The 13681-nt window shown below is 36.0% G+C and overlaps 1 protein-coding gene across 1 annotated transcript in view; it reads right to left on the reverse strand.

Annotated features, from left to right (window-relative positions):
* Positions 1-13681, reverse strand: part of SHISA9 (shisa family member 9) — a 366487-nt gene that overhangs the window by 36556 nt on the left and 316250 nt on the right. Inside the window, exon 3 of the mRNA XM_072418984.1 lies at positions 9654-9809. Coding sequence (XP_072275085.1) covers positions 9654-9809 — 156 coding nt within the window. The remainder of the gene's footprint in view (positions 1-9653; positions 9810-13681) is intronic.

The following is a 13681-nucleotide window of genomic DNA, read 5'->3' on the forward strand; positions in this document are numbered from 1 at the left end:
TAATACTCTGTCTTGTGATGTTCATCTGAGGTTGTATTTGTGTAATTTTTAGACCAACTAAGCACCAAATGATTTTTTACGATGTCCTAATACTTAAAACCTTGGATTTGTAACATGGTGTACTTTCCTTTTCACATGACTGTGTGTGCTCTATTTTAAGGCCACCAATTTATGTGGCTGACCTAAATAAGGTGCATATTTTTCTTTCCTACATGGCTGTATGTTATTATTACAGTTTACATATCTGTCCTTCAATAGCTTTTGTTAAGCTGCTTGGGTGCAGTTCTGCATTTTACTCATGAATATTAATATTTAATTGATCAACTTTCTCATATAGCATCATACCTAGGTTTTGCTCACTACACATTCAGCAATACAAAAAAAGAGTAGCATTTGGTTAAAGAGCAAATAGTGCTGTGTATTTTACCTCTTTAAGCAAAGCCTTGTTAAAGCAAGCAGAAGAAGAATAGATTGCTGTTTCTTTATGCCACTTTTTTGCATGTTATCTATCATGTAACATATACAAAAAGCTTTTGCTCACATAGAATGATTGCATAATCTTGGTTCTTTCCAGACATTATCTGAAATGATTGTCCACCCACAGACTTTAGGGAAGTATAGTGTTTTATTATTGCATAAAACGTGTTACCTTTATTCTGTTAGTGGCAGAAAACACAGGTTGTCTATCATTCATTGCTAGCTGTGTTGTTTCAGATAAAACGCTATGCTGTTTTATTATGCTGTTTAAACCTTCTCTATAATTTTACTGGCTTGTCATTAATGCCACTAAGGCTGAGATGTATTTGTAATTGATTTCTACACATAATGAAGCTGTATTTTTTAAATGCAGACCTTCAAAGATACAAAGAAAAAAGAAATATATTTGCATTCTTCATTATACTTTTGGTACCTATACTAAAAAAACTCCATGTGGTGCTTCATAGTTAACCAATAGCACAACAGTCAATACTTTCACAAAATAAACCGTTTGCCACTTCATGCTTTGCAACTGGTACAAGCAAAAACAACATTTTCTCCACTCTTGTCATATCACCCTTCCAATAAATTGAGGTCAGAAAGCATGCAATAAGCATACAACAAACTTCCCCATGCTGCCGGGATAAATAAAAATTGCAAAACTTTCAAGTTTTTCTGATGTTTCAGTCAGAAATCAAATTGTCCCTTCATTGCCTAGTAATGAGCCGACAACTCACTTAAATTCCATACAGTGCTGAAAAAAAAAAACTGGAGGCTTTTATTTAGCCAGAAAAAACTCAAGGTGCAAATGAAGAGTCTAATCTAGCCAGAAAGAGATCCAGGTGCAAGTGGAGGGTCTGGTTAGCCATCAAGGGAGCCAGGTGCAAGTGGAGAATTATCCTTATAAGACCCTTTTTCATCAGTTGATGAAGTTAGAGATATCCTAGCCCCTGGTGACCACAAGCCAATAAAAAAAATGCTCACCATGGTGTTTTATTGACAACCTTCAACTTGGTGGGATTAATGTTCCAAAGAGTGGATGTCATTATGCTGATTTGCTTAGTTCAGAATCTTCACACAGGTATTTTTTGAATATTCATTTTATTATCCAGTTATTCAATAAACAAATTCATGTACACTTTGAATAGCCAAATAAGTAGGCTTTTCCCATGGCTGGATAACACAATAATGGTCTTCTTTTATTATGCTGGAAATCAGAAAAATTGTGGCTTTGAAACAAAAAACACAAAAGTTATAACAAGAGATAAAACATAGATATTCTATTACTAAGCCACTTTTTCTCTTGCTTCATATCAGGGAAATATATAAACGTTAAATCCCAGCATTATTTTCTAGTTACATACAGGAAATTTTCACCCACAGTTGCAAACAAAGTTTACCAGTTGATCTGAGTCTGACTATTTAACAAAAAATTGCAGCATTTATTTCTAGTTATACACAGAGAAATAATTTCCCTTGTTGCTAATAAAGTTCTTGAGTTGAATAAATATTTTGCTCACCAAGTAAAATCAAAGCATTTGTCAGTCATAACAGGGAGATAAATGCAGTGAACTCTATACATTACCCTGGAGCCAGAGTACCTTTCCTTCCTCCACCTCACTCATAACAACTTACTCTGAGGGTATATATTCTCATGACATTAGGATCTGACATCACCAACCTTGCAGACTTTTTTGGGTCATGCTCAGAATGAGGGTGAGGATGAATGATTACCTTTACTGTTGCAGAAAAATTGGGAAATGTTGAAAGCCTTCCTAAAGGGTTAAAATGCTCTGCTATTAATATACAGTCACCTCAAGGCATTTTCCATTAGAAGCATGCCAGTGTCTCATCTCATCAGCAGGTATCCCTGTTCCCCACTATACTGGTTCTTAGCCCTCCGAGACCCCCCCCCCCCCCCCCTTCCTCACTAAACTGGTTCTTGTGGGAGATTAGCTTCAATTCCACTCCCTGTAGAGAGGTATTTAAGACTTCCATTCCAATTTCAAGGCACTCTGCCCACTTCTGTTCATAAAAGACTCCAAAAGCCATTTTCAATCTCTGGCCCACCTATTCCTTCCAGGACACTCCGGGCCAAATAAAGGGCTGCAATACAATTAAAAATAGTGCTATCCAGGCCCTGCAATCCCCTTTTCAGGCAACTGTAAAGTCACTAATGTATATATTGTATATTAATATATATATAGATAATATATATAGATGTCAATATGGTTTTAAGTTAAATGTCCCCTTTTGGTTATGTTGGTGTAGTTTTTCCAGTTACTTTATTATAAATGAACATAAATAACTGTCAAGCCCCCTAACACTAAATATAATAAAATAGAGGTACTCAATTGTTTGCAATAAACAATATGGTTTAAAAAATAAGCATATTTCCTATATTTTCTATAATGCTTAATTATGTAAAAAAATACTTCCTATATATTCTGTAATGGCTAATTATAATAAACATGTGTCTTCTATATACTGTAATGCTTAATACTTCCTGAAATGCATTTTAAAGTTCTGTAAATAATTTGAATGCTAAATTATGCTCTTTTAAAGAGTAAAGTATTTTGCTCTGATTGTCATGAGCTTTAATCATATATAATTAGATGACTATTCCAGAACTGTTACACTGACAAAATCCTTGAAAAATGCTTAACCTTGGATACAGTTCATTCGTCTTTTTAAATTAAGAATATTATGCCCGGTATTATATAATATTTCTCATGAAGTAATCTTCCTTTTCCTAAGGCTATGTTTAGACCTGCTTCTGAAAAACATGTCTGTTAAATGCTTCTTGAAGCCTTCTCTGCACAGCTAGGCTTCCTGGTTCATTTTTGGGCAAAGAAAGGTCTGTACAGGCTTTTATACATGTTTGCAAGTCTATGGAGACATTTGGATGGTCAAACAACCCTAGAAGCTACATGGAGATTCTGAACAAAGGCTTGTAAAAGCCTGCAAAGGTCTGCACAAAAAACAGACCCATTCATTTTTATTTAAACTATTTTTACAAGACTTTGTAAAAATTTGCAGAATGTAAAAATTAAATTAAAATACAGTAAAACAACCTATGTAGCTGTGGTATTTTTACCATTTTTGCCATAATCCCTGAGGCCCTCCAAAATTTTTAACCCTGTACATACCATTTCCCTTTTTCCCAGCCTTCAGGGCTGACATCACAGGTTCTTAGTCTCAAAATGGCTATTCTCCTAGTTTACCAACCATCACCAACCATCCTTCAACCCAGAAGAGACAGACAGATCTACTCAAAAAATGAGAAGGAGATGGCACAAAATAATGGAAAAGGTAGGTAGGGCTTCACCACATTAGGTTTTATTATAGGAGGGGGACCCAATATTAAAGTTTGTAACTTCTGTTAGAGGATGTTTCCTAAGTATGGAAAAAAAAACCTTTTTCCATGCTACACTACTTTTTTACTCTAGCCAAGAAATAAGTTTTCAACTTTGGTTTAGACAGTGGTTTAATTAGACAGATACTGTTTGCAGTGTTAAAGCAGAATCAAAGTCCCAAGTTGAAAAAGAATAATCAGGCAGGTCATTATTACAAAAAAGGATACGCTATGTCCCTTCTGCAATAAAACATACATACACACCTTACCATACTTGCATGCCTTCATTCATCAAACAATGCTGAGCTGCACATGCAGAGCATCCCAACCTCCCCTGCAGTTGCCAAAAACTGAATGCACTCCCACGTGCCTGCATAGGAGCTAAATCATCCCAGCCTAACCAATCAAGATCGATGACTCCAGAGAGAAGAAGATGGCATCTTTCATGTTCAGTGATAGGCTTGCTTTTTAGGTCCAGCTCCCTAATATGAAATATCCCAAGTAGAGGTGAGCAGAACAGAAAAAAATATCAGACATAATACACAGTACTTTACAAAGTACATAGTCATGTCACTAAGCGTCCCTCAGAGGGGATCACATTCCTGTCCCTACTATAGTATATGTCAATAACACATTCTTTTTATTGAAAAACCAATTAACTATATCTGCTTGTTTAAAAAAAGCCTAATGGAAACCCTGGCTGAGATTTACACCTGGGACCCTAGTGCTCCCAAGGCAAGAATACTAGCGACTGAGCTACCATGCTGAGTCAGTGGTCCAACAAAATTGTCTGGCAAATACATTTTTCCTACAAAAATACTAATTGCTCAAGAAAAACGTATAGACTAAGTACCATCACCAGTGGAGGAATTTTCCTATAAAGAATACAGACAATCTTACTTATTTTCTGATCTTTTTTTTTTTTTTTTATCTGTAGACGATTTAGCATACTATGGTCTGGAAATGGGGAAATGCTTACTTCCCTACATAAAAAAAGAATAAAAATGCTTACTTCCCTACATAAAAAAAGAATAAAGTTAGCAGTAGATTTTAAGAGCTTAACTATAACGTTCTCACTGGATGGTATTGTACCTCTGTTCAACTTCATAGTTTTTATCCTGAGGTTTCCATCGTTGCTGGCAATGTACGGTAGGGGAAGGCACGCTTTCCTATATATTCTGGTCATGTCCAGTTCTAAGACCTTTTTGGCACAAAGTCAAGGAAATTGTATAATAAGTGAATTTTTGTACAATCACTGATAATCCCTCCTTTTTCTTACTCCAACACAGCTCCCTTTCTCTTAGATTTCATAAAACATAGGTAGTGAGTCATTTGCTGAACACAGCAAAACTGTTTTCTGACAAATTAGTTAAATATTTGTCCTTCAATCTCACAATAGTTCCACATAATTATTGACAATATGTTAATGGAAGATCTTTATTTTAAATTTTTAATTTTTTGGTGGTATACGTGTATTTAAAAAGTGTGTGCTATCAAAGGTCTAGGTTTGAGTAAAACCAGTTTTATTTTGCTGAAATTCCCATGAAAAATCAAATATTTGGAGGTTTTTACATATCTCCTATATATTTATTTTTATTTTTTATTTTTACTTCATCTAATAATAAGTGTTTTCTTTCCAGCTTTATATTGTCCTCTGCAGCTAACTCCAGCACTGTAAGCTTAAAGTTGGATAGCCTGATGAGATCTGCTTCTACTGGACTGTGAAAAACTCTGAATTACTCTCCTTGCCTCTGTGACCTGTGCTGTGCAGACTACTGGGTTATAATTGGCCAGTGGGGTCCTATTATAGTGACACACCATATAAGCTATTTGAACCTTATCTTACTCAACTGCTTATATATTTATTTAATCATCTTTTAACTGATCATCCACTCTTTCCTTCTTTTAACGAGGCCCATACTACCTTGATTCCTAGACCACTCAAAAATCTGGAACTCCTCTCTTCCTATCATCCTATTGCTTTATTAAACACTGAAATAAAATTTTCATGGAAATAATGGCTGATCAGCACTTCTTGCCTCCCTTATCACAAAGCACCAGCTAGGCTTTGCCTGCAACAAACATTACTATTGGCATTTGTACTACATTTGCTTCATCCTTCCTTCCCTTTAGTACGAGCCATATGTTGCTCAGTTAGGAAGCTGAAAAAGAATTTTATAAAATCTTCCAACCTCATTTGCACACTTTATTTCAGTACAGGGATTTTGGGACCCTTTTCTAAAACTTTGTTTATTATTTATATACTGATCCTAAAAAAAAATTAATTGTTAATACCTACCTCTAAACTCTATTAATATGTACAAAGGTACCTGCCCGAGTTCTCCATTATCACCCCTACTTTTCAGTTTAGCAACTCATACCCTCTTGGAAATTTAGGAGTAAGCTCCTCAGTTCATACGTCTTGTTTTTGCTCAGAAGAAACATAAAATGTCAGAATTTGCAAACGATATACTCTTGTTATTATCCAATCATTGGACCCCACTGCCATTTATCATACCCCTACTTTCTTGTTTCAGGACTCTTTTGGGTTACCCAACTAATTTGGACAAATCTGGTATACTGTATACTTATTCTTTGGACATTATCCATCTTGGCATATTCTACTTCCTCAATAATGGTCAAGACATACATTTCCCTACTAGGAAATGCTGTTCCTTAGAAACCCCTCACACCTTCCCCCCTTTCTTCATTTAGTGAGTCACTCCTTTCCTCACTAAAATTGTCTTTTCTGAGTAGGGTGGTGCTCATTAAGTTGGTAATATTTACAAAAATGCTTTACATACTTCAAACCTTGCACTCTACCAGTTAACATAAGACATCCAAAGAATTCCCCTCTGCTTTCACATTTTTGTCTGGGGTAAAAAGATTTCTGTAGTGAGTAAATGTATTTTACAGCAATCACCTTCCAACTGTGGTTTAAACCACCCACATATTGAATCTTACAACATTGCAGCCCTCTTATGAATCTTTAAGCACTGGATTCACAACACCTCCATCTACACCAACACTGAGATTCTTAATAATGTCCCTCCACCCACTGCCCTTTCTCCAAATGCGTAGGAAGTTCCTCCCTAAGATAGTTTTTCTAACCCATTATTGTTTTCAATGTGACTTCTGTCTACTTGTTTCCTCCTTAAAGCCCACCATTCCATTCTTTTCCTGCTCTTAGGTAGCTCAGATTTCAGACCAAGCTGCACTTCTGTGACACTTTGTCACTGGAATGAGGTGGGTGTTGTTTTGGGTTGTGGTTTCACTGATCTCCACAACAAATGTGCTCAAAACTATCACCCTACCCACCACTCTTACCCCTTCTGTAAACCCAGGCATATGCCTCTGCTGTCCAGCACTCTCTGGAGCTCAGTGACAGGTCTAACCTTTTGGATACTACACTCCAAACCCCTATTCTTACTATCAAAGCAATCTCAAATTATAAATTATAGCCTAGAAAGAAATTGATTACTTTCAGGCCACCACAGGTTTGCCAAAAGTGTTACAGTGCTTTGCTGGGTTCTCCCTGCCTCAATTGCTCAAAATGCATTGTTTTCCTGGACATCAACCCCAGCTGCACCATACAGTGATATGTTTCTCCTTCCAGAGTTTATCACATGAAAGTGAGCAACACGGATCAATGCCCTAAATGTGCAAAAGGCAAATTTGTTTCATTGTGTCTGTGATTGTTCCTTCTTTAAGTGGTTCTGGTGTCAAGTGACTTACTATTCCTATACTTATTTTCTTAATTTTCTCCCTTTTACCCCTATGTGGGTAAGGCTAGGGATAGAATCAAGGGGGAAAAGGGAGATGACATAAGGGAACTCAAATATGAGCAAGAAATTAATGTAGGGAGTGCCCAGCCTGACTTACATATATTCCTATTGTAAGGAAGGAAAGGGCTTTGATTAAGAGCATATTTACATATTTTTTATTGTATGTGTTTCTGCAGTGGTCTGTAACAACTCTTCATATCTCCCGAGGAAGCCCGTAAGGGCGAAATGCGTTGAAACGGGAGATATTATATTGTATTATACAATTGTTACTGGGATCATTTATATCTAAGGTGTACTTGTAAACGTGTATACTTGTCTATTCACAACTGGATAAAAAACATTATCATATTAAAGTCCTGTAGTTTTTAAAGAAATTCATTTGAGTGCCACTTTAAAAGCCTTATATCTTGCCCCCTCTCTATGCCCCAATGCTAGGGATGGCACACATTATTTGACAGGTGAAAGCATGTGGTTTATTGTCTCTAAAGTAAGCATGAACAATACACCCTTGGATTTCTTCGCCTCCCACCATGAACCTGATTCTAACATTACATCATTTTTTTTCGCATGGAGTAGATTGAAATTCCTATTAACTTCACTAGTCTCACTATTTTAGTCTTTATTATAATTATGACCCATACACATGATACATGATAAAAGTTACAGCATAACCAAGTTAACATTGTGCCATCTATTACTGTCTTTGACCTTGTTTTTTGTAATGGTCATGGTATATTGTGCAGGGTTTGTTGGACAAAAAAAAAATATCTACCATAGGCTTTTAAATAAATTGAGTTATGTTCAGCTGGCAGTTGACAACTGTGCCTTTAACCACTTTTACATGCTCACTTTCCAGTAAGGTCAGAATTTCTCCTGATTTGTCACAGCTAGCATCTCAATTGAGGCATCACCATTTACTTGACACCTCCAGACCTTACCCATCCCTTTTTTCTTCACAAGGCAGGTACCTGTCTTAGCATACATTTACATGCATGATTTTAGTACATTGCATAAAAATAAACAGTGCATAGTTGGTTTCCATTAACCTCCCTAGCGTTCTAATTGTGTCCAAATTTCCATGCAAACAGCAATACATTTTTTTGCATGAAAATTTTATTTTACATTGTAGGCTTGAATTCTTAGGCATAACTCACTAAATTATGTAGAATAATTATTAAGTTTAATAATAAAATTAAAAAAAAAAACACAAAAATCTGTTAAAAAAATTAAAAAAAATAGTTAAACATGTAATATACCTGTAAAGCAGCACAAATATTATAAATATAATATATATCTATATATATAATATATAAAGATTTCTTTGTATTGGACTCAACACAGCTATTTTGTATTGAATCCAATACAAAATTTTTTGATTTTCACGCCGTACCGACGCATGCACCGAAGTCACCGGGAAACCCCGGAGAACGTCTCTGCATTGTGTGGCAGAAGATCGAAGAAGGATGCCAGGGGACGACAACGGAGCAAGGTAAGTGTTTTTTTTAGGTTAAAGCTACCCCCGAATGTGATTACTACTATTTGCAGGTAAAATCCACCCTGAGTCACACTCGAGATTACCGCTAGGGGGTTAAAATCCAGCCTTATTAGGGAAGAATAATAAAGAATGCAAACAGGTACAACTAACCATACCAATAATTACTCATTTACAACTGGTATCCATTGTACCTGTCTTTAATGCTTGTGAGACAGACTCCTCCAACATAGGTTGTAGTAAGAATGGCTCAGTGCGCATCCAGAATACGGCAAATGTATTTATTTTTTCTTTCTCATTTATGCCCTTCATTAATTTCCACAAAGAATAGAATTTGCTCTTATTTATAGCAATAGTAAAATAACAAAAATACATATATCTGAAGCTACATAATTTACTTTGTATATATTGTGATATATGAAATATACAAAGATCAGGAAATTACAATCTATCAATGCAACTTGTTCTTTCTTAAAGTTCATAAGGTTTACTATTCTGATAACTAAATGATCATAAGTGTAAGTACACCAGGACGTCAACTTACCAACTGCTTTCAGTGAAGCATACTTGTTAAGTTCCTTTCCAGGAGGCTGCTGCTCATATGGATTTGAAATTTGTCCCATAGTTGGAAAGGAATGTGGATGTGCCATCTGTGGAAGATGTGGGGATGTTGGAACAACATTATTCATCTTTGAAGAGTCTGTAGAGAAGAAATTGTGTAATTAGAAACCCAACCTACTATAACAGAAATATATTACTAAATTTAGTAAAAAGATACTTTGCTTACTGAGGATATAGGGTTTTATGTGGTAATACATCTAGGAACAAGATTTATTAAAAAATATATTATATTGTAAACTAACATTTTCATTAGATTTGAAGACAGCAGCTCAAAATTTTTCCAATCTGCTGTAGTCTTTAGAAGCATAGAAGAACACCACTTGCAGGAACCATTTGAATTAAAGTGCGGATATATGATGAATCCATTTGTTAACATATATGGGTTAATTTGTTAAAAAAACATTTTTGGTGTTAGAAAAGTAGATTATCATTCTGCATTCTGCTTAGTGAATTGGGTAAATCCTCTCTGACTTTAGTTAGTTATATATAAGAAAACTAAGTGAATTACCCTTTCTTTGCTGAGTAAACAGCCTATATTAATTTAATAAATCATCTCCATACATTTTTTTTAAAGTGAAAACTGCTTTCACTAACCACACAGTTCACTGTATGTGGTCTCGAAAGAGGCGTTGGCAAGCACAAACTGAGTCAATTTTTAAAAAATAATTTAGTGCAATTAGAGTGGTGAAGAGTAGTGTTGGTCAAATATATCTCACTATTTGATTCGACAGCTATTCGATCAAATAGGGCGACGTTGTTTGGGTGATGGAATGTCGGATTCGAACACCATTAAAGTCAATGGGGGGAAAATTCGGGTTATTTTTCGGGACTGTGTAGAACTGCAAGAGCAATCAGCTGTCAGCTCTGCTCCCCTGATTGCTCTTGTAGCCCTAGCGTAACTATAGTATGTGTTCTTGGATAGAGATTCTCTATCTTAAGAACACAGGAGTCCCACGGGATCCCAAGGCACTGGAGACTAAATGGGGACAAGTCTCCCCATTCATTCCCCTCCAGTGCTCTGTGATTAGCTGGGGAAAGGAAAATCCTGATGATGCTTAAGCTGTCATCAGGGTTTACCTTTCCTCAGCCAATCACAGAGCACTAGAGGTGATGAATGGGGAGACTTGTCCTCATTTAACCTCCAGTGCACGGAGATCCCACACTGACAGGATGATTCCCATGGCTGTGCAGCCATGGGAATCACCCTGTCATTGTGGGATAACCTGTAAAAAAATAAAAGTTAGTTACACAAATCACAAACATTTTTTTTTTACACAAGATTTTGCAAAGTGGAATCCCGTGTTTTTCGGATCGGGTCTATCCGAATTCGAACACCCAAATTAGGGTTGAATATAAGGACAACCCCAATTTGAACACTAAATCTAGTTAAGAGCTTACTGGCACACATGAAAAGAGAGTAGGTTGGTGAAATAGGCAAACAAAGTGTGAGATAAAAGCAAAACAAGTTAATAATGTGAGTGAATGGTTGACTAAGACAGAGACAAACCTGTTATACAAAAATGAGACTGCCTATAGTGAAGTACATGTATATAATTTGGTAATATTGTGATGTCAAAAGAAATTGATACCTTAAAGAACCTAAACTATATTTTTAGCAGTGAAAATAAGATATGTGTATCAGAACTTAACATTTACATAAATTAAAGATTGTGCTATTAGGAATAACACTTCACTACCATTTCCAAGTACAAACTTTCAATACCAGAGTCTATGATTATAGACAACTTTTGGTAAATTGTGTTAAAAGCCAAGAACAAAATTTTATTATGATGGAAACCTAAATATGATGCAACTACAGAAATAAAAATACAAGTTCTATCAGACTTGACGTGATGTGCTTGGTATGGGCACTCCATATAGCGCCAACTTGATAGATTCAAATGTCAATGCTACCATGCATAGGTAAGGGTGACACAATGTTATTAGTTACTATATATTATTACTATATAAGTTATTATATTTATTTATATCTTGGTGAATATTCTAACATTTAATGTGCAATGTAATAATTTAAACTATTTTAAAAACACATTTACTATGCCAGTACATTGTGTTGCTCTTCTGCCTAAAAATTAACATGTTGATTACGGCTAAGAGGTTTCACTGCAACAAAAAAAAAAAATTGCACCTTGATTTATTGCAGAATGTGCTGTAGATTGCTGCAGTGTGAGTATGTTGGCAGCTATTGTGCATGTGTACTGGGATGCCATTCTAAATTCATTCTAACTGCAGGTTGTCATGTGTTACCATCATAGTATATTATAAAAAAGGCATATGGTTGAGGGAGGCCTAAAGGCTAACTATATTTTTGAAAAACCTAATTCTAATATCTTTCTCCATGCTAACTAGTATCCTGTTGCCTGCATGGTTGTTCAACTGCAATCCTTTTGGTCTTAAAACTAAGCCTGTTCACTTCCTCTGGACAAAATGTTATGCACAAATACATTATGAGCTCTACTTTTCATAATATGGGAAATCAAAATAAATCCAAACCTCTTTCCCCTACCCCAGAGAAAATTACATCTACTAACGATCCTTCACTACCATTGGACTTTTTATCTACTTCTCGGGATGCTCAGATATCTTCATCACCTGAGATCAATTCCATCAAGGGAAACCTATTCTTCATTCTCTAACAGCAAAAGAAGTCTCTCACCTTTTGCTTCTATACTTTGATAAAAAATAAAAACCTCCATAGAGACAGCACTACAAGAAATTTGCTCTACTACCACCAGAATCACAGAGATGGAACACCATTGAATCTGCCATTGATTCTGGTGGCCATAGACTTTAATGTAGTCCCTAACCATAGAACTGACAAATCAACTTCACCTTTAACCTCTAGTGCCCAGGGATCATGCACAGGAGGATTCCCACGCCTCAAGTCAAGTCATGCGCCAAGTAATTTGACTTTCAAACATTTGCTAGCCCATTTTCCAGTTACTGACTCATGAAAGTCTTGAAACCCATCTGCCAGAGAATACTCATGTTATTCCAATGTATAGAAATCTCTCTCCCCTATTGACTTTTTCTTTATCTTGTATACCATGCTTTCCCACATTGGAAAGACAGGATACAACCCTATTTTTTTGTCCGACTACGCCCCAGTATACTCTGGTGCTTTCCTTCCTTCCTTGCTTGCTAACTCAACAGGCTTCACAGACTACCTTACAGTACACTGGAACAACTTTTTAGACAACAACTTTCAACATTATTTTTAATATTATTGTTATTAAATAATAATAATAGCTAGTATTTATATAACTCATAGTCTTGATATTGGCTGTCCCTCAAAGGGGCTAACAATCTAATATCACTACCATATATGTTAGTCATATGTGACTAACACAGTCGAAGGTCAATTTGGGGGGAAGAAAATTAACCTAACTGCATGTTTTTGGAATGTGGGAGGAAATCAGTGTACCCAGAGGAAGCCCACGCAAACATGGGGAGAACATGAAATCTCAGTGCAGATAGATTCCTGGCTGAGATTTAACCTGAGAACTAGCGCTACAAAGACCAAACTGCTAACCTCTGAGCCACTGTGCTGCATTGAGATACTCCTATACTACTACGGAAAATGAGAAAACAGGTCATGTAAGGGTCACTTAATTTCTCTCAAACCATGAACTTAGGGGATCCTTATATAATAATGTGGCTACATTTTATAAGGATTATTAAACCATTTCAGAATAACCTAAATAACAGTGGCTCCAAGCTTAATTAGTGCTTGATTCATACCTCTATCCCCAAGCCCTCAAACCCCCAATACACAAATCACACATTTTAAAATTTAAATTCTTTCAATAGGATAATTGGGCAAGTTCTCTGTTAACTAAATTGGCCTCCCCTCAGGGCCCAAAGTGCACAATTCACACTCTGTATGACTCCTTTACAGGTCTGTAGCAGGAATGATGTTGCTTTCTGATT

Source organism: Pyxicephalus adspersus, chromosome 7 (assembly GCF_032062135.1).
Source record: "Pyxicephalus adspersus chromosome 7, UCB_Pads_2.0, whole genome shotgun sequence".
Taxonomy (NCBI): Eukaryota; Metazoa; Chordata; class Amphibia; order Anura; family Pyxicephalidae; genus Pyxicephalus; species Pyxicephalus adspersus.